The sequence below is a fragment of the Amblyraja radiata genome, chromosome 13, assembly GCF_010909765.2.
Source record: "Amblyraja radiata isolate CabotCenter1 chromosome 13, sAmbRad1.1.pri, whole genome shotgun sequence".
Taxonomy (NCBI): Eukaryota; Metazoa; Chordata; class Chondrichthyes; order Rajiformes; family Rajidae; genus Amblyraja; species Amblyraja radiata.
Genome location: NC_045968.1, coordinates 23,889,156 through 23,915,060, shown reverse-complemented (window position 1 = coordinate 23,915,060; position 25,905 = coordinate 23,889,156). Strand labels below are relative to the sequence as shown.

Sequence of the window (25,905 nt, the reverse complement as noted above, 5' to 3'; positions counted from 1 at the left end):
CCATTCCCTCCACAGATGCTGCGTGACTTGCTGAGTTCCTCCTGCATTTTATTTTTGCCTCAAGATTCCAGCATCTGCAGTCTTTTATTTCTTTGAATTCAAGCAATTTCAACTGTTCCACGCAGATTCCATTTTAGATCATGTGTACCTCCACTAGCGTTGCTTCCAATGCAGTTTCATACTATTTCACAGCTTTTGTGGAGGTTTCAACTGGACGTGGTGTTATACAAATGTCACTATTTAACGCACCAAGGTTTCAATATTTAGGCATATTTTTGTTGTCTTTTTATGTTTGTTTGTTTTAACTTAATGTCACTTAATGAAGCAATGAAATCATAAAGTTAAACATTACTAACCCAAAACTTTTAGGAATGGATATCAAATTATTTTAAACTGAAGAAGGTGTTTTCCTAAAATTAATATCTCCAAAAGGGAAGAGCTACTGCTACATCAGTGTGACAAACATGCCAGATTTACGGCAATTGCAGATTTATTTTTGATGGTTAAAGCGGTATTTTAAAAACATTGCTGCATCTTACCTGCTGTAATTGAGTGTGGCCGTATTGTTTCAAAGCAATGAGCAGCAGTTATAACCCAACGACTGTTAATTAAAGTCCCGCCACAGAATCCAAAGCCATTCATGCTATGTATCAATACCTTAAAAAAAGCAAGCGAAGTAATACCTCAGATCTGTGTTATTGTTAGAGATAGTGCCCAGTTTAGGCCCTTTCTTTGCAGTACATCTGTGAAGGTTAAGGCTGATTTATTATTACATTTTAGATTACGTAGGGTTGGTAATTAGTTGTTTCTGTTTCACAAATATCCTAAATTAAAGGCGATGGCAAAATGTTATTGGTCTAGTAAGTTTGCAAGCAACACCTAAATTGGTTGAGTTGCAGACAATGAGGAAGACTGTCAAAGGAGAAAGATCAATTACAGATGCGGGTGGAGAAATAGCGGATGGAGTTTAATGCGAACAAGTGTGAGGTGTTGCACTTTGGAAGATCAACAGCAAGGGGAAAGTATATGGTTAATGGCATAAACATTAACAGCATTGATGTACTGAGGGATCTTGGGGTCCAAGTAGATAGAGTGGTAAAGAAGGCAAATGGTAAGCTTGGCTTCATCAGTTGGGACAGTGAGGATAAGAATCAGGAAGTCATGCTGCAACATTATAAAACTTTGATTAAGCTACATTTGGATTAATGTGTATAGTTCTGGACACCCCATTACAGCGAGGTTACAGAAGACGTTACCAGAATGCTGTCTGGATTAGAGGAAACTAGCTCAAAGGATGAACAAACTTGTACTGTTTCTCTGGAACACTGGAGGTTGAGGGGAGACCTGATAGAAATATATAAAATAATGAGAGGCATCGATAAACAGAACCTTTATCCTTTGGTGGAAATGCAAAGGCTGGAGGCCAAAAATTTAAGGTCAGAGGCAGGTTTAAAGGGGAAAGTTTCAAAATACCACTCCTGAACCACATGCTGCACATGCAGCGGGAGAGCTAGGGCATAAGTGGTTATTAGGGTTCTTTGATTGCCGACTTCTGGAAAATATATCACTTAGGTATTGCAAAATATAGCCAGACTTCAAATATTCCAATTAAATCTCCACAATACGTTGCTAACAAACACAGTTCCGCAGCCCAGGAACCTCTGGGTTGAAGCATGAAGCACGCCTCACCTGCCAAGGACAGAGACCTCGTCGGCAAATGGTTCCACCTATAATTCGTTTCCGAGCTTCTGGATCACTGTAATTTAACTTTGTTAAGTAATCAAAGTCTGTATCTGTATCATTGAGGGAATATTCTTCCTCATCAATTCCGCGGGTTTGTAATCCATACAGTGGCATTCTCCCGCATGGGTATGGCTCTGGGTTTAGAGGAAAGTAACAAATTCAAAGGAATATGAAGAATGTGCAGATAAACTAGTTAAGTATTATCCAGAAGTTTAATCTAAATAAATGAGCAGAGACAGATTCATATCTGATCAACTAAAATGGTTAAGGATTAAAATGTTTTCACAGCTGACCGCATGGGTGTAGTGTGCCACAAGGGGGAATTTCTCCTGCCACTAAGGGTCTGATTTTAAAAACTGGCATAGATTGGGCTTCCTGACTATTATTTCCAGTTTTGAGAAGTATGGAAACCATCACATTCCATTAAACATAGATCATATTTGGCTATTCATATATCCAGTGAACTCACAGCCACACCAAAGTGAGGACAACTAATTACTGTATATGATCGCTGCATTAATGATGGTAGTTTCACATCCTTAGATTTCCGATCCCAATCTTTACACACTGATATGAAAACCTCTACCAAGTTGCAACTAGAAAATTATGCCTTACATGTTGATGCTGATATCACATACGCCATTTTCCCATTACATTTGCTTATGTGCTTAGATGAATTAGTTAGTGCTTAATCCAAAATTACCATTTGGCTGGACAACTGCAAAATATATTTTTGATGCAAGATTACCTATTTTTGCTATAATCGAATATTTATGCTAACATTTCTTAACCAAAAGCTCATATCCAAATCCCATTATTAATGCTCTTAAAGATTTTGGGACACCCAGCTGAGATGCAAATCATGGCCTTGAAATCTGCCTGTGTGCCGGTATATATGTAACTCCAGAGCTATCAACTTCATCGACTATTAACTTGCCTTTGAAGTGGTCTAACAAGTCATTTAATTCAAGGATGTGTGTGCACAGCATCTGCGCATCTTCAGCAGGACTTACTGAATCAATGGAAACCGATTAAAACCCTGGAATTTGAGTACAGGTACTGCCATTGCAGCGTTGATCAGTACAAGACTAAAGTTGCGGCCCAGGTGGTTGGATGAAGGCCTCAGGACACCAACCCTCAACTTGGGGCATGGGAATCTGCCACAGACTGAGTGGTGACCTGTGATAATGTGCGCTGTGTTTTACCTCTGAAGCTACCATGTTCCCCACAGGAACGAGACTTGGGGCTATATTTGTCCATCAGGAAATAACTATCAGTTTTACTGAGTTTGTATGTGTAATGTATTCATACGTTATGCAGAGTTTAAAAAAAAGAAAAACATTCAATTCAAGGAAAATTTGGGAATAGATAAATATATTGGTTCTGTCAGTAATAGCGATACAAAAACAGCGATATAAATATGAGATAGGGAAAAAATCTAATCAGTACCGATTATGGAACAGGTCTGTTGATCTTCATTTAGTCGATAACCTTCTCCGCAGGAGCACTCTGGCATTTGTGTTCTCCTGCTGATGCTACAGTATTGCTGACAGTAGCCATTCTTATATTCACAATCCAAGTTCCCTGAATTAACAAATGACAAACGTAAGGAAAACATAATTTCTCTATGAGGATTCGATTGTGACTACGGAGTCAGAGAGTCCCAAATGATTAATGGACAAACTGACAATGGGAAGGAGGCAGAGAGTAATGATGAGTGGATAGTCTTTCAGACTAAAGGGAAATGTGCATTGGTGTCTCTTGGCTAATTTTAGAACTACTGATTTTTATAAATATTTTGGCTTTAACGTGCAGGACAGAATTACAAAGTTAATGCAAAACTTGGAGATGGAGGAAACTGAAACGGATAATAACAGGTGTAAGGAGGACATGGATAGACTTGTAGAAGAACCAGATACATGGCAAATTAACAATGCATAAATGCATAAAATATTACATTTCAATAGGGAGAAGAGGCAATGTAAACCAATGGTATAATTTTAAACAGGGTACAAAATCTTGAGTGTATGAGCACCTGTGAAGATGGCAAAAATAAGTTGAGAAGGCTTCACAGAAGCACAGAGCATGAAAGCATTCCTGGATTACCTTTAAAAAACCATTATGAGTATTATGCCAACTTCGTGACATCACAAGTTAGAAAGGATATAAAGTTCATAGAAGGTATATTGAATGGTGGCAAGGATATGGGAATTCATTACATGCAGGGAATAAATAAGCTGCAGTTGTTTTACTTGAAGCAAAAAAGATTGCGGAGATTTAATGGGGTGCTGCCTGAACTGCAGCATTTTGTTTTCATTTCAGAATTCCAGCATCTGCAGAGTTCTTTTAATTTTCATATAGTGTCGACTGACACTGCTGCAAATACAAATCATGGCAGTGGGGAAAGGAGCTGCAATAGGAGTGGGAACTTCACGAGTATGTTCCTCCTAGTGCATGGCAACCATCCATGCATTGAAGCTGCCTTGTGACATCTCTAAATATAGAATTCATATAATGATAAGTCAAATGATGGAGTATGACCAAGAAAATCTCACCAATCGTGCATTATTCAATTAAAAAAATTAAAAAAGAATGTCACCCAGATAGAGGAGGAAACATTGGAAAAAGTACTCCCACTCGCTCATCTACACTCTTAGGGTCACGGAAAGAGGGTTCACGTCGCGGCCCTGTTTTCACCAATCTTTCCATCACCATGCACAAGACAAACATCATTGTATGCAGATGCCGAGAAGTGTGTTCAGCTCTGGCTGAACAACAACATTATTTTGTGTGTGGACTCGATAAGAAGAAGATCTAACACTTATTTATTCTAACATTAAGTGCACACTGCCATGTTGGCTTGTACAAGTTCTACCTTCTGACCTTAAATAAACATGAAACCCTATAGAAAGTATAATATAGTCACATATGTGGATTCAATTGAGTCATCTGGCAAAAACAATGGGGCACATCACTTTTATCTTTGTCTTCTGCATGGTGTCTAATGACCATGTGAAGTACAAACCAAATTGGCTAGATATTGATCACCCATATGAATATAAAAAGCAATCATTCAAACAAGCACATGCGCGCTCACATGTACACTGTAATGACACATGTATGGCTGTTGACACACATGAGGTTGATGCACATTATCCGTAGCAACCACTAACCTATTTCACAATTGGCTCCTTTCCACAAGGGGTGGCAGAGACATATGTATTGGTAGCTGTCAAGCCTGCACAAACCGCCATTTAGGCATGGATTTGATTGACAAGGATCAAAATCTAGGAGTGACCGAGAAAAAAAAAGCATTCAGGGAAACAGTTGAAGAATCTGTTTAGCAAGAATTTCACTGATTTATTCAGTATGGGATCAGACCCTTCAGCCAACTATGTTAAACTGACCATCAACCACTCATTTCTACTTTAATCCCAATTTTTATTCCTTTCAACTACTCCAAGATTATACAATTCACGTACATTCTCGGAGCAATTTACACTGGACAATTAACCTAACAGCCTGGATGTATTAGGGGTGGAGGAGGAAACTACGGCACCCAGAGGAAACCCATGTGGTCACAGAAGGAACGTGCAGCTTCCACACATTCAGAACCTGAAGTTAGAATTGAACTGGCATATCTGTCACTGTGAGGCAGCGGGCTCTAATAGCTGAGTCACTGCGCTGTCCTCTTGTAGAATAATAATCCTCCAGGATTCTTGATAATGGGATTAATTTTGGGAAGAATTAAATAAATGTCCCTTGGATTGATCAGCATTCATTGCATATTTACCATTCCTGCAAGAAATGTAATTCCCTCTCCCGACCAATTCACATTTTTGGTCTGTTAATTCTCAACCTGCATCTTCTAGTGGTAGGAATAACATGCAACTACTTCACAGGAAAAATCATGAAAATTGTTTTACAATTGAATAACTATCCATGCAAACTTTGTTAATTCAATGAAGACCGCAATCAAAATACATTGTCTGAAGCATTAATAGTTTAACAGATGAAGGTCAATATGTTCGATTGCAAACATCTTTATGATTATAAAATTATGAAATCTTGAACTTCACAATGATAAATGACTGGTTAGTGCATGGCATTTATGAATGATATCGCCATGAGATCTAGCCATATACTGTGGTTCCTGAGGAGTTAATCAAGAGCCTCTATGCATCTTTAATGGATAGTAAAGTCTGCTGTGGTACTAGGTCTGATAGGCAGCATAGATAACTGGACAGGAGCACTGATAGGTGATACTCTTTCATAGACTTCATTTAGACTGAGTTTCACACAATATAGGAAATTGTACCATGGGAATGAATCATTTAATTCCAAGGTGATACAGCATTACTTACTTTTGTAGCGAAACCAAAACTCCATCTGTTTAAAACAAAGAAAAGTGTAAACATTCTATTAGTGGGAGTTATTAACCAACCAGCACTTCACTCGCCCCTGCAGAACTGTTAACTGCATATTAATTAATCCTCTTGTGTTTCCATTTTATTGTTACATTTTGTTAAAGTTCTTAGCCACGTGTCAAATGAGGAGGCCATCATTTTTGGTTTACTAATCCTGTTAAAGTGAGTATGAAATACAACAGGCTTGATTGTAAATGAATGACTAAGAAAATATTTTCATGAGACTACCTGTAAAGTCAACTCCTTCTGAAGTGCATTTGAAAACCTAAGAGTAACTATCATATGAAAGTTCATATGAAAGAGGACTTTCATATGAAGAAAGACTGGATAGACTCGGCTTGTACTCGCTAGAATTTAGAAGATTGAGGGGGGATCTTATAGAAACTTACAAAATTCTTAAGGGGTTGGACAGGCTAGATGCAGGAAGATTATTCCCGATGTTGGGGAAGTCCAGAACAAGGGGTCACAGTTTAAGGATAAGGGGGAAGTCTTTTAGGACCGAGATGAGAAAATATTTTTTTCCACAGAGAGTGGTGAATCTCTGGAATTCTCTGCCACAGAAGGTAGTTGAGGCCAGTTCATTGGCTATATTTAAGAGGGAGTTAGATGTGGCCCTTGTGGCTAAAGGGATCAGGGGGTATGGAGAGAAGGCAGGTACAGGATACTGAGTTGGATGATCAGCCATGATCATATTGAATGGCGGTGCAGGCTCGAAGGGCCGAATGGCCTACTCCTGCACCTATTTTCTATGTTTCTAGTAAGGTAGTAAGATGAAAGGTGATGGTGGAAGATGTGATTGATGACAGAATCAGGACAGTTAACTGAGTTCAATCTAAAGAAGCTGGAGAGTTATAATTTGGTAAAAGTAATCAAAGTGGGCCTGAAAGGAAGGAGGAGCTTAATGGTTATACGGCACTTATGACTATATCAGTGAGATGTGGAAAATGGTTAAAACTAAATATGATGTGCCTGAATGTGTGAAACATTTACAACAAGATGGAAGAATTAATACTCCAGAAAGAATAGTCGTGACAGAGGGACCAGAGTTGGGAAGTACTGTAAATATTCCCCCCAAAAAAAGAAACAAAATGGAAAAGGAAAAGTGGAATGGAATTATCCTGATTAGAAAGGATGGGGGTGATGGATAGGACTAGAGGCAAGAAATCACAATGCAAAATAAGTTTATTGAATTGATTTATATGAAGGAAACGTATAATTTCCTAGAAGATTAAAAATCTCCTAGAAAATCAAAAAGACCATAAGATAGGTTAATAAGTTCCCAGAAGTTACGTTTTGTTAATCCTATTTATCAGCACTAAGTGCAAAGCCTATGTCTCAGTGAATTACATTCTGAAATCATATCACAAATGATATGGGGGATGATCATAAAAATATGAATGTTAGTTAAGCAAAGCTATTGGAGAGATTAATGAGAAGAAAAACGAACATCCCTTTAATCTGATGGCTTAGTCTCGTGCATTTTGATATTTGTTTTACAGAGATTGTAAATGCATTGAAGGTAGACACAAAATGCTGGAGTAACTCAGCGGGACATCTCTGGAGAGAAGGAATGGGTGGCATTTCGGGTCGAGACCCTTCTTCAGACTGAGATAAATGCATTGGTTTTGATCTTCCAGAATTCCTTAGGTTGTCATTGATTAAAAGGATAGCAAATGTAATGTAGTTATTTATCATATTCTCTCTATACTACCATATGCATATCACCTAGTTATATATCAGAAGGAACATACTTCCCAGTACAGATCCCTTTGGAACTCTGTTGGTCACAGATGTCCAGCCAGAAAATAACCCTTCCAACACAACCTTCTCTGTCTTCTATGAGTAAGCAAGTTCTGAAAGTCTTACAGAAATAGTTTAGAGACCTTTATTGCATATCTTAATCCTCCTGCAAGCACATTTCATGTGTAGAATTACATCCGAAATCAGTCCTGTACACATAGACATGCATGATGTATGCCCACAGAAGCACATGGACACAGACAAAACAACAAGTTTGCAGTTGTGTGCACATAACCCACATGCATTAATCAGAGTAAATATGCTTACAGTTCTCTCTCTGGATTTATAAATTTCTTGTGCTTCCTCAAATGAACATGATTCCTCATAGCATTCTCTCTCCAGAGATCCCGGCTTAAGCTCTTCCCAGAGCCAGTTTGCACGTTTCTGAATTTTCAGCACCCTTGTTGCTTCATTCTTCTGGATAAACACTATAAAAATGTTGTGTTGGGTGGGGGGTGGGGGGTGGGGAGGAGAGTTTGGGGAGGGGTTGACATGTCAAGGTTAAGATCACATTGGTTAATGCAAGCTGGTTCCAGCACTGCTCGAAATCCAAACTTTAAGAAACACAGAGCAAGATTCATTGTATAATGCATATTGCCTGCAGATAAAATATGGCCTGTTATCTAAGGTTGAAGATAAATAGAGGAGAATATAATCTCCTCACCGTTTCCCTCCCAAGAAGTGAGTTCAAAACAAATTCACAGGGCCCAGATCTTCTCTGTGCCTTTAAACTATTCTGTGATGAGACCACAAATCGTAATTGTGTATGTTTGCCTCTCAGTTGATGACAATGTGGATTTGTTTTCAAGGGCTTGGGATAATTTATGCCAGTTTGTATTGGGTTCAACAGATGGCAGGTTTTTCTGCTAATATCAGAAGTTACTTTACAAATGGAAGGTTCCACATCCAGTATCTGGTGGTCAAAGTAGCTTGCTGCATTCATGCTTGCTCTGCCCATGAATTTAGTAAGCTGGGCTATTAAACTTGCCCGGTCATCTTACTGGAGACACTTGTACTGAACATTGGAATTTGCAATCAGCAGCCTGTAAATCTCCAGGTCTGAAGCCTCAAAAATAATAAAAATATATTTATCTTTGTTTTCAACCTGATGTTTCTCCAACTTGAGGAGGATTCCCATGTAAATCCCTACTCTTAGTTGTAGGATGTTGGTGCATATCAGGGTCTGCCTGGAAACCATCCCACTATTTCTTAAACTTTCCCCTTTTCAAGCCTAGTTCTGCTTAGATAACAGGTTTGAAGCAGTGAAAATTGACTATTTGATGGGCAATGGAATGTAGATAACGTGGAAGGTTTAAATTAAAACTGGATAGATATTTGATGGAACGGGGTTGAAGATCAAGGATATTATTTTTTTAGTAAATCATAGAAGACATCAGTAAACAAGATAGATGGATTGGTTCCATAAGGGCAGCAACTTGAAAAGGTAGGTCATCCTTAAAGCAGCTAATTCAGAAGGTCACAACCATTAAACATCAAGCAGATGGCTCCTGGCTGAAATGGACTTCATTTGTTTGTGTTCTTTAACTTCACAAAAGATTAGTCCATTAGGTGTTTCTACTCCCATTCAAGAAACCATACCAACATGATGTCAAGATCAGTAGTTCCACATTATGGACAAAAAGAAAATTCATTAACGATATCTGGCAATTTTCTCTTTGGGAAACAGCAACTATTTCTGAACACAATATGTGAATATGGGAATTTAAAGCCGAGCGAGTAAGATCTTGCACCTACCTGAGCTCTCAACACTAACGATGTAGCAGACCAGCATCAGTGGTGCCAAACACCAATAACATCCCAGCATTTTCAGGTCTGTCTGGGTAAGAGAAAGCAAGGTCAGAAAACAGAATCAGCCTTGTGATGAACCTCCTTGGTTCCTCTGAACTGCAATCCACAAACGATGACCCTGTAAACCACTCTCTTGCTGATATTTCGTTTTGATGTGTTTTTGATGTGAACTTGGAAACAGTAATTTACAAGGAACAAAGGCTGATGCTTCAACCCAATTATCAACCTATGACCCATTTCATAATCATAACTGTCAGAGGGTACAACATACAGTTGCTTTTTGTACTCCAACTTTCAAAAACAAGTTATTATTGAGCACTGGGAATACAGTAACAAATACTTTAATACTACCTCTTGATAAATCAAACTGTTCAGTGTAAGTAAAGCTTTACAAAAAGTTTACGATTACATCTACGTTCTAAGCCATTTGGAACGGAGATGAGGAAACACCTTTTCACACAGAGAGTTGTGAGTCTGCGAAATTCTCTGCCTCGGAGGGCGGTGGAGGCTGGTTCTCTGGATACTTTCAAGAGAGAGCTAGATAGGACTCTTAAAGATAGTTGAGTCAGGGGATATGGCGAGAAGGCAGGAACGGGGTACTGATCAGCCATGATCACATTGAATGGCGGTGCTGGCTCGAAGGGCCGAATGGCCTACTCCTGCAGCTATTGTCTACTGTCTACATTTTGAGTCCTTTCTTAGAGCCTCCCTTAATCAGAAAGATATTCAGAAAAATACCAGTAAAGGTAACTCCTGGTAATATATTGCCAGATCTATGCTAGCTGCCTTTTCCCAAGTCTTACCTAAATTGTTGCCAGTACATCCCACACACTCATCCCCATGCTAGTGAATATCTGACTTGCCAGAAACTAAAACACATTTCAAACTCTAGAATTGCACTTAAACCCACTGTCCTGCAGCTTCCCTGCATCTGCCAGCAGACCATTTTTGACTGATATGACCGGACAAATAATTATCAATCAGCGGGTTTCTCTTTAGAATAACAAAGAAAACTTTGATGATCAATTGACTAATTTTTCTTCTGACTCCCTGTAACACTCTTGTAGAGATTTTAGTAGAGACACTGCCCATGACACAGATCTTGGAATAGAGTTTCTGGACAACATCTAAATGTCTCTGATTGCTCCTGATCTTTTATCACCTCCTCACCTTTCAATTTAAAAGTCAATGGAAAAAAAGGCGAAATATAAAGGAAGAAATGAATCATAATAAACTTTCTCTGTATGACATTGGAAAGCGAGGTTTTTAAAAAATGGAATTGGTCGTTAAATGGAGGGAGTAAACAAGCAAATCCCCAAACTCTCTAAGTAGTCCCTCTATCATACCACCATGGGTAGAACAGAAAATGGTCAAACGCTCAACATAGACACAAAGAGGAACAAAAGTTTTAAATGATTCTTTGACATTGAAAGCTCTCTGTAAAATGGGAACTCCTTACGTTTCCTGTCCCCAACAAACAAGTGATTCATAAAATTAGGAAAAGTCCCTGAAGTTTACATTGTAAATCTCCCCGCTGTTATAAAAACATAAAAGTTATTTCAGAATTCATACTCTGAAAGAAAATATTAACTGTGTTGCATGTTGAATGTAAAAATGTAATTGAATTCTTTGGTTAAATTATTAATATTATAACTAGGTTGTTCATATAATAGTTTAAGCTATTATTCACTTACCGTGTCCTTGTCCCTCTGCTAAATTCCAATTCTTTCTACTGGTTGTTAACTAACTTATCCCAAATATTGACTCAGCTAATCAATCAGTTAGAATTCCTGTTTTTTCCTTTGACCAGATAGCAGACCTAAACGGTGAGCAAATGGCAATCTGCTGGAGGAACTCAACGATTCAGTGCACAGGAAGGGTCCCGACCCCAAACCTTTTCTGTCCATTTCTCTCCACAGTTGCCTGATTCGCTAAGTTCCTCCATTTAATTTCCTTTTGCTTAAAATTCCAATATTTATAGCCTCTTAAGTAATTAAGTAAAACTATAATATTTTCACTGATGCTCAATGCGGCTGAGATTTTATTTCTGGTTTGAGTTGATCACTAAAACTTTAACCATTCACAGAACAGGAGGTTATTCAGTCCAGGCAGTATCTGTGGAGGGAATGGATAGGCGATGCATTGTTGTCGGGACCCTTCTAGAGTCGGAAGAAGGGTCCTGACCCGAAACATCATCTATCCATTCCCTCCACAGATACTACCTGACCTGCTGATTTACTCCAACACTTTGTGTTTTACTCAAGATTCCAGCATCTGCAGTCTCTTGTATCTCCAGGTTATTCAGTCCAATGTTTTGGGGCTATTGGAAAAAGGCTCATCGCCTGTCTTGGGATCTGCAGGTTTATAGATTATGATGTTTTAAAGTATCATAAAATACTAATCCTACATTGCCATGTGGCTGAACATGTGCATGCTTCATTCACTTCCAATTGTTTTGCAGTTAACTGAAATCATCCCAGTATTAATGCCTCTACTCGGAGGAATAGGTCCTTTCTATTCATTTTTTCATGGCTTCTTATAATGTGTCACATTATAAATATATTTATTTTCAGCTTCCTCTGTACTTCAGGAAACAGCCCCGGCATCTCCAAACTGTCCTCTTACCAGTTCCTGGGTATCTTTCAATGTTATTTCCTGCATTAAATGTTGTACCCTTTATCCTTTTACCGTGCACTGTGGACAACTTGATTGTATTCATGTAAAGTCTTTCTTTTGACTCGATAGCACACAAACAAAGGTTTTTCAATAAACTAATAAACTGAACTAAACAAAACAAAATATCCCCTCAACCCTCACAAGCATAGTCACAAAGTTATTAGTGTGGTGACCAGAATTGCACATTTCCAGATTCTCTGCGTTAGTTAAAAAGAAGAAAATGTACTCCAAGTGTCTTCTTAATTACCTTAACCATCCAACCACCTTCAGAGATTGGTGGGTATTTATGCCAACATCTGAACCTCTCACATTTCACCCACAAAATTCTTAAGGGGTTGGACAGGCTAGATGCAGAAAGATTGTTCCCGATGTTGGGGAAGTCCAGAACAAGGGGTCACAGTTTAAGGATAAGGGGGAAGTCTTTTAGGACCAAGATGAGAAAAACATTTTTCACACAGAGAGTGGTGAATCTGTGGAATTCTCTGCCACAGAAGGTAGTTGAGGCCAGTTCATTTGCTATATTTAAGCGGGAGTTAGATGTGGTCTTGTGGCTAAAGGGATCAGGGGGTATGGAGAGAAGGCAGGTACAGGATACTGAGTTGGATGATCAGCCATGATCATATTGAATGGCGGTGCAGGCTCGAAGGGCCGAATGGCCTACTCCTGCACCTATTTTCTATGTTTCTATGATCCCTTTCTTGTATGTCTTCCCCAAATGCATTACTTCACAATCAGATAACAGACCACGATAGGAAGCCGTTCAGCCTGGCGAGGTATATGTAAGAACAATCCATCTCATGCCATCCCCCATATATTTTCACAAACATCCCATTCCCTTCTGAATGCTACAACTGAAGCTGTCTCCCCTATTCCCTCTGTCTCTGCTATCCAGGTTCGCTGTGTTAAACTAAAAATCTTTCTTCACTTTTAGACTTTAGACTTGAGAGATACAGCACGGAAACAGGCCCCTTGGCCTACCGAGTCTGTGCTGACCAGTGATCACATTGTACACTAGCACTACCCTACACACCAGGGACAATTTACAATTTTACCAAAGCCAATTAACCTACAAACCTTCATGTCTTTGGAGTGTGGAAGGAAACTGGAGCACCTGGAGAAAACCCACTCGGTCACAGGGAGAACATGCACACTCCGTACAGTCTGCACAGTCAGGATTGAACCCGGGTCTCTGGCACAACTCTACGGCGGTGACACTTTTGTTATTCTTGCATGTCAAATTAATTCCATGCTCCCTAATTCTTCACCACTTCCTTGATTTTAAGTATCTCAATGAGATCTGCTCGTAATCTCTTTGATCTAAGGAGATCAAATCCGACTTCTTCAGCCTATTCATGTAGCTAAATTCCTACGTTCCTGGAATATTTTCAGTGAATTTCTTCTGTACCCTCTCCAAAGTTTTCACCTCATTCCTAAATTATGTCACCAGAACTGTCACCAGAACTGGTTTAGGTATAAGGAAAGGTTGGGCAAACTTGAATTGTTTTCTCCCGAGCATTGGAGGTGGACCTGGTAGAAATTTATAAAATGATGTGAGGCATAGATAGGGTAGGCAGGGAAAATCACTTATCTGATGGTGGGAATAGTCAAATATTCGAGGCCAAAGCTATAAGGTCAGAAGGATCAGGCAAAATGAGCTCATTGAAGTAGGCACAGAAATGTTGGGCCAAAGGACCTATTCCTGTGCAGTATTGTTCTGTATGCCCTATCTCTGTATATTATGGCAGAATTCGTGATTAACACTCAAAACCAAGATTTCTTTGGTCTTGTACTTCACAGGATGTCATATGTCCTTTTAAACATTTTAACAAGCTTTTACACTCAGACTTTTTACACTCAAAGATACAGCATGAAACACGGCCCTTGTCCCACTGAGTCCACACCGACCATTGATCAGCCGTTCCCACTAGTTCTATGTTATTTCACTTTCTCATCAACTCCAGACAGACTACGGTCAACTTACAGAGGCCAATTAACACAAACCCGCATGTTATGGTCATACAGATAGAAACAGGCCCTTCGGCCTGACTTGCCCACCCCGTTCAAGATACACTAGTCCCATCTGCCCGCGTTTGGCCCATCTCCCTCTAAACCTTTTCTATCTGTGTTCCTGTCCAAATGTCTTTTAAACATTGTCATAGTACCAGCCTCATCTACCTCCTCTGGTAGCTCGTTCCATACACCCACCACTCTCTATGTGAAACGTCTTTGCAATGTGGAAGGAAACTAGGGCACCTGGAGGAAACCCATGCAGTCACAGGGAAAACGTGCAGATTTCACACAGACTGCACCCAAGGTTAGGATTGAACCTGGGTCCCTGGCGTTGTGAGGCAGCAGCTCTACCTGCTGTGTCACTAATCACCACCCAAGAATTTGAGATAAAGAATAAAATCCACCATCAAGGAATTTATGTGAATAAAAAGCAAATAAATCAACACTTAATTTTTTTCACCTTGCGTTTCTTGACGCGTGCATAGATGACACATCCAGGGAACAATGATAAGGACCGCTATCTAGGAACACTAAAAACTCCCAGCAGCTCACACAGTAGGCACAGTGGCGCAGCGGTAGAGTTACTGCGTTACAGCACCAGAGACCCGGGTTTGATCCTGAATACAGGTGCTGTCTGTACTAAGTTTGTACCTTCTCCCTGTGACTGTGTGGGTTTTCTCTGGGTGCTCTGGTTTTCTGCCACATTCCAAAGATGTACAGGCTTGTAGGTTAATGGTCTTCGCTAAACTTGTAAACTGTCCTCAGTGTGTAGGATACTGCTAGTGTATGGGGTGGTCACTGGTCGGCACAGACTCAGTGGGCCGAAGGGTCTGTTTCCATGCTCTATCTCTAAAGAAACGAAGGAAAGTAGGAAAGGAATAGGTGACGTTTTGCGTTGAGACCCTTCTTCATACCCGAAACATCACCTATTCCTTTTCTCCAGAGATGCTGTCTGACCCATTTAGTTACTCCAGCTGTTTGTGTCTACTTTTGGTTTAAACCAGCATCTGCAGTTCCTTCCAACACAGATAGTGTAGTATTGCAGGAGTCACCTGTACAATGCATAGATATCCCAATCTCTCCTGCGTGTATGCTCTCCAGTTTATACTACCTTCTTTTCTCCTACCAAAAGGTTTGTAAAGTTACATTTCAAATGAACAAAGGGATCTCCATGCACAGACCCATAGATGCCTGAAGGTGGCAGTACAAGTAGATAAGGCGGTAAAGGCAGTGTATGGGAAAGCTAGCTTCATTAGACAGGGCACAGAACAGCAGAACTACAAACAGTAACTGCTGGAAAATCTCCATGGGTCAGGTAGCACCTGTGAAAACAAAAGCGTTTAAAAAAAATCAAGTTATCAGGTCCCGGACTCCTCATTAATGCCAAGGAAGAGAGAAATTATAATGGTTCAATGAGCAATGGTGAGTGACATTCGTTTGCGCAACCCGCAAATGCACAGTCACCATATTTTGGCGCTGTTTACGCAGGAAAAAGTCCAAAGTCCAGTCCACATACCCCCCCCCCCCCCGATTCAGGTATTAGTCTAGGTAGCAGAGAAGATGGGGGAGCATGATAGGTGGAACAAAGGGAATTCCTCTGATAGGGTGAAATAATGTGGCCATTAAGAAGCAAGTTAGCTCCTTTGCCTGTGTAATGTGTTACTAATGTTGCAAAGTCCAGGTAATGTGTATAGTCTGGTCAACTGGATCGAACCTGGATCTCTGGCGCTCTGAGGCAGCAGCTTTACCAGCTGTGCCACTGTGCTGCCCTATACAATTTAAATTCAAATATAACCATATAACCATATAACAATTACAGCACGGAAACAGGCCATCTCGACCCTTCTAGTCCGTGCCGAACACATAATCTCCCCTAGTCCCATATACCTGCGCTCAGACCATAACCCTCCATTCCTTTCCCATCCATATACCCTGTCCTAGTTTAAATTCTCCTGAGTAGCACCATCAAACTTCCCTGTGAGGATATTGGTTCCCCAGTTGTAGTGTAAGCTGCCTGTTTGATTCGAGTCCCCCCCTCCCTTCTCTTTTGGTAGGAGAAAAGAAGGTAGTATAAACTGGAGAGCATACACGCAGGAGAGATTGGGATATCTATGCATTGCACAGGTGACTCCTGCATTACTACACTCTTTGTGTTGGAAGGAACTGCAGATGCTGGTTTAAATCAAAAGTAGACACAAACAGCTGGAGTAACTAGTGTTCAAGAAGGAGCCGCAGATGCTGGAAAATCAAAGGTACACAAAAATGCTGGAGAAACTCAGCGGGTGCAGCAGCATCTATGGAGCGAAAGAAATAGGCAACGTTTCGGGCCGAAACCCTTCTTCAGACTGGAGTAACTAAATGGGTCAGACAGCATTCAAGCCCAATGATTTGGAGAACCTCCCTCCTGCACCAGTTCCTCAGCTACACATTGAACTGCACTATGTGGCATGGCTAGTAGTTCTGAGGTTACAACCCTGGTGGACCGCTTTTTACCTACTACTCAACTCCTTAAAATGTATTTGCAGGACCTCACCTCCTTTCCGACCAATATCATTGTTACCAATATGATCCATGACCTGGTCACCTTTCCCTCTCAGAATATCCTGTGCCTGTCAGAGATATCCTTAACCCGGCACCAGGGAGGCAACAAAACAAGCCTGGAGTCTTGCTTACTGCTGCAGAAATGCCTGCCTGTACCACTGACTATAGAGTCCACGATCACTATTACTCTCCTAAACTTCACTGCTGTTCAACAGAGCCAGATGCGGTGCCACTTTTGTAGCTGCTTACTAAAATGGTATTATAACGGCACCTACTGGCGCACGCAGGTATCAAAACCTGCGTTCAGAAGTAGCGGTCACATGACTCGGGAGGGGCTGCTTGTTTTCGCGCGGTTTTGCTTTTGCGCGTTAGTTCAGCGCTGACTCCTACCTGGTCCCTAACGTCCGGGGGTTGGAGACCTTGCAGTGATTACAGGCGTTTGAACGCGGTAACCACAGCCGATCGGTATCCAGTCCCGAACATCCAGGATTTCTCGGCCCATCTGGAAGGCTCAACCTTCTTCTCGAAGGTTGACCTTATTCGCGGGTATAATCAAATTCCAAAACCCCGTTCCTGCCTTATCCCCATATCCCTTGACTCCGCTATCTTTAAGAGGTCTATCTAACTCTCTTGAAAGCATCCAGAGAACCAGCCTCCACCACTATCTGAGGCCGAGAATTCCACAGACTCACTACCCTCTGTGTGAAAAAGTATTTCCTCATCTCCATTCTAAATGGCTTACCCCTTATTCTTAAACTGTGGCCCCTAGTTCTGGACTCCCCCAACATCGGGAACATGTTTCCCAAATCCTTTGGAGCTAAAAGGAGTTGCTTTTAACACAAAGGGTGGCGGTGTATGGAATGAGCTGCCAGAGGAGGTAGTTGAGGCAGGGACTATCGCAACATTTAAGAAACAATTAGATGGGTACATGTGTAGGACAGGTTGAGAGGGAAATGGGCCAAATGGAGGCAGTTGGGACCAGTATGGATGAGACATGTTGGTCATTGTAGGCAAGTTGGGCCGATGGGCCGATGGCCCTGTTTCCACGTTATATTACTCCATGACTCTATGACTCTCGATGGCTCAGGGAATATGATGTTACGTGGACTTTTACAACCCAACACAACATGCAGCAACAAGTTACTGAATCTTCCAACCATCATTGCTGCATTAAAGTCGATTTTTAATGCCCTTTGAACTGTCGACAATTCCAAAATATATCTTGGTATGGCTGAGCTGAAATTGAGTAATGCAATTCAACAATGCACCCAATTCATTGGGATGCCCAAGAATAATATGTTAATGCATGTCTGTGTTAAAGCCTTTCCAGAAAAATATGGTAAAATATTTGGGGTTGCTGATGACAACTCATTCCCAAAACATTTGGAGCTGGCAGATGTGGATGAGAGGTAGAAGGGTGGAATGGTGGATTTCTGGGGAGTACAGTGGGGAGACATAAGCATAGAGATAAAACCAAGAGAAGGAACTGGTCTCTAATGGATCACAAAGAAAAGATATTGGAGAATGACCTAATTTATCAAAGGTTGTAGTTAGGTCAAGGAGAATGTAGAGAATGGTTCACCATTGCCCTTTGTATCTTTGTTTAGAGGTTTATCACTGGTGGAAATCTGATTGTATGGGTTCAAACACAAACAGCTTGCAAGCAGGCACAGGTTTAGGAAGGCACAGGTTCAAGGATCTTGGGGAGAAAAAGCAAGTTGATGGAGGCATTTTAAAGGGATATTGAAACCATGGTGTCATTGGAGAGAGCTTTGATAAAGAAGTGATGTCTGCAAAGATGTAAGGATGTGATGAGCGTTTGACAGATCTAAGCCTCTACTCGCTGGGGTTTATAAGGTTGAAGGGGGACCTCATTGAAACTTACAGAATAATGAAAGGCATAGATAGAATGGATATGGAAAGGATATTTCCACGAGTCTAGCACCAGAGGTCATAGCCTCAGAATTAAAGGGCGCTCTTTTAAAAAGGAGGTGAGGAGGAACTTCTTCAGTTAGAGGGTAGTTAATCTATGGAACTCATTGCCACAGAGGGATTTGGAGGCCAAGTCAGTGGATATTTTTAAGGCAGAGATAGATAAATTCCTGATTTGAACGGGTGTGAAGGGTTATGGGGAGAAGGCAGGAAACTGGGAATCGGACGCGGAGATCAGCCATGAATGGATGGCGGAGTAGACTTGATGGGCCAAATGGCCTAATTCTACTCTTATAACTTGAAAGGGGGGAGGGGGGGGGGGGGGATGGTATCAGAGTGGAAGGAACTTGATAATATCAGCCAACATTTGAAGAGGAAAAAAACAGCTTTCATTCATTAGAAACATGCTCCAATTTTGTACATATGAGATAGTATCAGTCAATATTTGGATTAAGGTTAATTATCATCTTGCGTCCAGTTTAACACAACAACTCAACAATAATTTACCAAAGAACTGAAAAGTCTATGAACTCGGCCTTGTTAGACACTGGCAAATAAAACTCTAGATCCAGATTTCTGTGGCAATAACCCTGATGTAAAAGTGACTGGTAATTTTATATTAAAACACATACCTTTGGTAATTTTGAAAAAAACCACAACTAGAGACAATTTGTAATCGCCACTTGGCAATTCTTACTGTGAGCCTTAGATTTAACACAGTTATTTAAAGCATATTCATTTGGCATTGATTATAAGGTCACCTGTAGGAAAGGAGGCAAATCAGATTGTTACAACCAAGCCTCTTGTCTATCAGGCAGAGTAGGATAAATGAACTAACTGCAGGATGAAAATTAATGGGATAAATTGGAATATGTTTGAAACTTTATCCATTTTTCATTAACCTGTGACCTTGTAGTTACTTGCAAAAAATCTTGTGAGAAAATTCACCAAGAATCTGTCCTGTACAACATAGAGTTTTTCAGCGATTGGTCCAGACCCCCGCGTCCATCACATCACTGGCCGATGGAGACGGAAGGGTGAGGGTCATTTTCCCACACAAGCCATAGGTGACTGGGCACTCTGAACCCGAGCACCAAGCTGTAAGCAGTCCATGTGAAAGGACAGCACCTACCAACAATGAAAGCACTTTGACACCAGCTGCCGCAAGCCGTTCCCGCAGGACGGGGTTTTAAAGGAAATATTTCAAACAATGTGTTGGATCATTTGAATCAAAGGAAACCATGTAAGTTTTAAAATGCAAGACGATGTTGCTAGGAAAATTGGAGGAATTTCTGCAGTGTTTTGCTGAGACCAGGATGATTGATTTCAATAACCACCTTCAATCGTGTGAGATATTAAACCAATATTTTTTTTCTTTGTTGTTAATTAATGTCAGTTTTCCCAGAGGGCCGTGATGGCAAACCGGGCCAAATGCTGGCTTGATGACAAGGGCAACCCCTCTCACTTCACCTCTACAACTCTGCTCTTTGGTCCAGATTTGGACTAAGGATGTGAAGAGGTCTGGACCTGGTAAAATTCAAATTGGCGATGAAGCCAAAGTTACTGGTGAGTACCAGACAATCATTCTGTGGACAACATCCAGTTCTGATGAAAGATCATTGACTTGAAGCATTTAGTCCGTTTCTCTCTTCACTGATACAGTGATCTGCTGAATATTATATTTCTACTATATCGTTATTTCAAGCAGGTTGGTGATATATATATATACATATATGTATATACACACACATACATACATATAAGGAACGTCACTTATATAGGCATAACATTTCATCCTAGTACAAACCCAAGTTGGAATCTAGTTTTGGCTTTTTCACATGATGATTATGTAGTGACATTGAAAAGGGTGCAGAGGAGAATCTAATGTCAATTTCCAGTATAAAGCATCTTAGCTACCAAGATGGACTGAAATAATTGAGAATCAACACTTCAATGAAGCATATACTTGAAAGGAATGCGTGCTTTGCTGTGGTATTCTTTATTTCCTCTACATATTGCTCCACAGTAACTTAAAGCCAATTACAATTATTTTGAAATGTAGTCACTGTTGTAAGCAGGAACCATATCCATCAATGTGTACATAGTAAGCTCCTGCAGAGATAGATTTGATAATGAACAGGTGATTTTGTTTTGAAATATTGAGAAATGGAATGCCGTGTACACGGTTAGATTGTTAATGCTCCTTCTGTTCATCTTATAATATTATGTACCCAAATTAAATATTTCCCTTTAGCCACCTCGGTTTCAAAATAAACCCCCCAAATCTGGCCAATCTTTCCTTTCTTAGCCAACAACATCCTCCCTGTGGAGGTGATGAGAAAGGACCAACAATCAGTTCCAATGGTTTCAGGGAAGAGGGATTTCAGCTACAGGGTTAAACAGTAGAAGCTGGGCTTGTTTTCTTTGGAACCAAGGAGGCTGCGAACAGATTTGGCAGAAATGTAAAAGCACATGACTGGTTTAAATGTGGGTAAATAGGAAGAAGTGTTCCATTGGAGATTGATTTAATGACTGGTATTATAATTTTTGGAGGAAAGGTGCATGGAGGAATTTTTGTTTTGCTTAAATTAGTTGCGATTTGGAAGTCACTTCCTGGAAGGCTGGTGGAAATGGGAACGGAATTATGACTGTTATCAAATATTCTCTTAACTTTTCCCTGTTATAGGAAAGATCCAGTCCTCTAATTGACCAGTTCTCTAATCTGCTGACCAGTAGAAACTACAAATCTTTCTCACCATTATTCTAATGAAGATCCCAAAGTTTCTGTGCCTTTATTCAAAGCCTTGCAATGATGGCCATATATTTTAGTGAAACTCTTCCATATCCTTTCCAGTGTCTAGACATTCTTCATGTTGTAGCATGGCGAAGCTGGTTGTGTTATTCTAAATGTAGTGCTCTTTGGTTTGGGTTTCCGGTTATTGCTTAAAACAGCGACAGCATTTTCTTTCTTTAAAAGGCAGACAGGGCAGAAAAGTTGCAAACGCATCCACATGCAAAGATTTCCCCCTGTACCGATGTAACGCTATGGGCCAAGCAAAGATTGTTGCTCTTCTACACTACATTCTAGTTTACACTTTGATGTCCAATTTACAAATCCTATCTAGAGAGCTTTTAAATCCGTCAAGAGCATTTAAAACTTCATCTGCAGTAAAACATTTTAAAGTTACATAATTATTAGCTCGAGGTATTCTCAGGAAAATGCCAAACCAATTAAGAAACCAGAGATCCCGGGGAAAACCCACGCAGGTCACAGGAAGAACGTGCAAACTCCGTACAGGCAGCACCCATAGTTAGGATTGAACCCGGGCCTCTGGCGCTGTAAAGCAGCAACTCCACCGCTGCACCACTGTACCATTGATATCAGCTTTATTATTATCAATGGCAAAACGAGATTTTGAAATATTTTTCCATGCTATTTCATTGCGACATCCCACCTCAGGCAGGCATCTTCTGCAATGTGGAAAATTGGTTTGTGGCTGTATTTTTGATTTGTAAACTAATTTGGGTTATGAACAGTTCTCAGGAACAGAACATGTCACAATCCAGAGAGGGCTTGTGTCTACTAAATAATACAGCTGAAATGAATTATCCATTATTCACAGCCAAAAGTACAGCACCTGTATGAGGCAGGTTTATTTCTTTAGAAGAATGCAATGTAGGTAATGAAATCTTACAATGTATATTCATGAATTGATTGTTACTGAGAACAGTTTTGTCTCTGAACAGGATGACTGTTATGTGCTCTATTTTGTCCATGTTTAATGTAAACTAGTTCCGTAGAAGCAGTTGGTCCTTGTGTGAAGAAAAATGTCATTTTCCTCAATGGGAGACAGACCATACTATTTTGCTTGTCCTAACAATACTTCTTGTAACCATTCTTGCTCTGCACATTCGCCACATGGTTTATTATTTTCAGGAATTACTTTGCGATTTGCGATACTCTGAAAATATACCAAGGAAATCAAGATTCAATTTTGAAAGAAAGTCGGTTCCTTGTTTCATACTAAATCCATTCTGAACTAGTTGTTGGTGAAATAATGAAGGAGGCAAGTAATGGTCTTGTTGCATTTCTTTCCCCTCTCTTGGGCCCCATTAGCCTCGACTAAGAGACCCTGCTGAAGGCAGAATTAAAATTAAGAATTCAATAATGGATAATTAGAAAGAGAAACTTATAATCTTGCTGAATATTATATAGTGCACCAATATGGTGTACCATATTGACAGAACCCCGGGAAGATCTGATTTACTTAAAATGATTCAGTCATCACTTTCAACTTTTACATTTTGGAATATGGGGGAAAAACCATGGAATACACTGGCTAAGAAAGCAAGCAAGGTAAAAGATCGAAACTGTTCACTTATTTATTCGGTAAGGATAAGTTACTATTCTTTCCAAACTATTGACATTAGTCATTATGCTCGAGCCTTATTTGATTATTGAACACATTTATTCTTCACAGATTAATTCACAGTATTTCACACCTCACTTGAAATATTAAAAGCTTGAAATATTTGTCGAATATTATTTATTACAATTGCAGGTGAATTGGGTAGAGATTAGAAAAATCTCTTTGACCTTCAAATCCATCAATCTAAGTAGAGTAGACCTGAAAATAATTAGTTTTTAATTACGTTTTCTATCCAGTCTAGGTAATTGGATACTTTTGTGTAAACTCCAAATCGTTGGAAACGGCCACATCCTTCTCCCCAGCTGACCAGTCCCACCAGAAACCTTGTTCCATTGGTTTCAACAACCATCGGCCCACCGCTATCACCTTTACAAGCATCTTTTTTGAAACTCGGGTCTCCTGCACAGATCATATTGCCTGTAAGATTATTTCCTAGTTTCTCCTTGCACTTGTCATGGGAAACCAACATGACATTGATGAATAATAGAGTACTAGGGCGGATTCTGTCATCATTTTCATCCATAGCTCCCCAACCTGTGACCGACACTTCGGTGTTTGGAATAAGTAGTTTTTCCTCTGCCATCATTTGGAAGGGCAAGCAAACTGGCAGGATGTGGTTAGAGAAGATTGCAGCCTCGGATAATTGGAGGAGAGCAATGTCATTGTCCATGGCGCTACGATTGAAGTGAGGATGGATGTACACGGTACGTATGACGATATGATCCTCCGATTTTTCTAAGACCGTTCTGTTATGCTTACCTGAAACAGAGATGGAAATAATGTCATTTGGGCACTTAAAGTTATGCCGCCTCCTCTGCAAACTATTAATGGCAATGAAAAGAACAACACTGCTACAGAGCTAATTTCCCCCCCCCCCAGTTCCCAAATGACGCCATCCTTCAAAGCAAAAGAAGTGTGCTTCTACTTTCTCAAATCTGGTTGCATTTGTTATCTGAAATTTGTTATCAGTGGAGCCTTGCGCTGGGAGTTAACAGTAGTAGACCTATAGTTCAAAGACACAAGGGTCCTTTGTCACGAGTACCTGACCTGATCTTATGTCTCCTTACTTCTGTTGGGTAGTGCCAGGCTTCCCATAGACAATGTAATCTAAAGAGAGTCTTACTGCAGTCCCGCTGACAGATTTTAAGAACTGTTGCCTCCTTCCTGTTTCTACAGGTGAAGTATGAAGGGAATAAAGCAGAAGAATGGTAAACCCAATATCACCTCTTTACCCTCTGTAGACCTGACCCACTCTCTGTGACATGGTCTAGTAATGAATAAAATTTACATTATGGTTTTAGGTGTTTCACATTAGATATCCTGGTTTCAATAGAGGCCGGAAAGAAGATGGGGGAGTTGAGTTAGCAAATTTCAAGAGCTAAAAGCACGGCCACAGATAGAGATGAAGGTAATGTTGTGTATTGCTTATGGGTTAGAGAAAGCTGTTACATTGTCAGCATACATCTAAAGCTGCACATTGTCTTTGGATAACCCTGCCAACAGAAAACATCTTGATGAGGAATAAAAACTGAGTAAGGCAAATCTGGGCAGACAAGTGGTAGGATGCAACTCCCTGTAGGTACTAGAAATAGTGAGCCTTAAGGTGAGAAGCACATTTTGCATCAGGCAGCGGGCAACTGTATTGCTACAGGAAGCATGACTGAGTTTCCCGTACCAAGAATTACTCTAAATCGCTTTCCTTTGTCAACGCAATGAGCAGCTGTCAATATCCAAAATCGATCAATGAGAACTCCTCCACATATGAAGTGCCCACTTGCATTCATCAGGAGAACCTGTCAGCAAAAGACAAAGCAGCCTCATAAACATTAGATACGACTCCACATACATAGATTATTCACAATCTGCAACCAATAAATCTGCCTAAACAGTCCTATAAAGGAATGTACTTCACTCTAAGCCTGGTAAAGGCAGCTCAACCTATAGGGTCCTGTACAAGCAGGATGCCTCAAGGATTTACTTCTGACATTTCACTGTTCCAATGACAGAGCACATATGGCTGATATAAATATTCAGTTTTGCTCCCTCTGAGTGGGGGAGATAAGAAGGAAGATGTTGCTGGTCTGCATATAGAGTTATAGAGTCATTTGGCAAAGATAGAGATCCTTCAGCCAAACGTGGTGTTTCCTGTTTCTGCGATGTTTCCTTCTGATTCATATCCATGCCAACCATCAAGTACTTACCTGTAGTAATCCCATTTACCCACACTAGGACTGTAGCTTACGACACCTTGGCGATTAACGATTGTCCAGATACTTTATAAATGTTCCACCTTCTCAGGCAGTATGTTCCAGATTGCACCCACTATCAGGCTAGTAAACACTATTGCCTCCAATCAGCTCTGAACTTCATAGACTTGGGAGCATTGGTTTTGTCTTTTTGCACTATTATTGTTTGTTTTTCATGTGTACTAATGTGTATATATATATATATATATATATATATTATATGTACACACACACACACACAGTATATATATATTATATATATATACAAAATGTAAGAAACGAGAAGAAGAA

General features: G+C 40.3%; 1 protein-coding gene across 1 annotated transcript in view; it reads right to left on the bottom strand.

Annotated features, from left to right (window-relative positions):
- Positions 1-25,905, bottom strand: part of LOC116980141 — a 53,057-nt gene that overhangs the window by 5,663 nt on the left and 21,489 nt on the right. The window contains exons 9-19 of the mRNA XM_033032252.1: positions 25,044-25,161; positions 23,580-24,127; positions 22,823-22,900; positions 11,474-11,522; positions 9,726-9,803; positions 8,238-8,398; positions 6,108-6,132; positions 4,917-5,030; positions 3,193-3,327; positions 1,690-1,877; positions 540-657 (exon numbers count right to left, since the gene is read on the bottom strand). Coding sequence (XP_032888143.1) covers positions 540-657; positions 1,690-1,877; positions 3,193-3,327; positions 4,917-5,030; positions 6,108-6,132; positions 8,238-8,398; positions 9,726-9,803; positions 11,474-11,522; positions 22,823-22,900; positions 23,580-24,127; positions 25,044-25,161 — 1,612 coding nt within the window. The remainder of the gene's footprint in view (positions 1-539; positions 658-1,689; positions 1,878-3,192; positions 3,328-4,916; positions 5,031-6,107; positions 6,133-8,237; positions 8,399-9,725; positions 9,804-11,473; positions 11,523-22,822; positions 22,901-23,579; positions 24,128-25,043; positions 25,162-25,905) is intronic.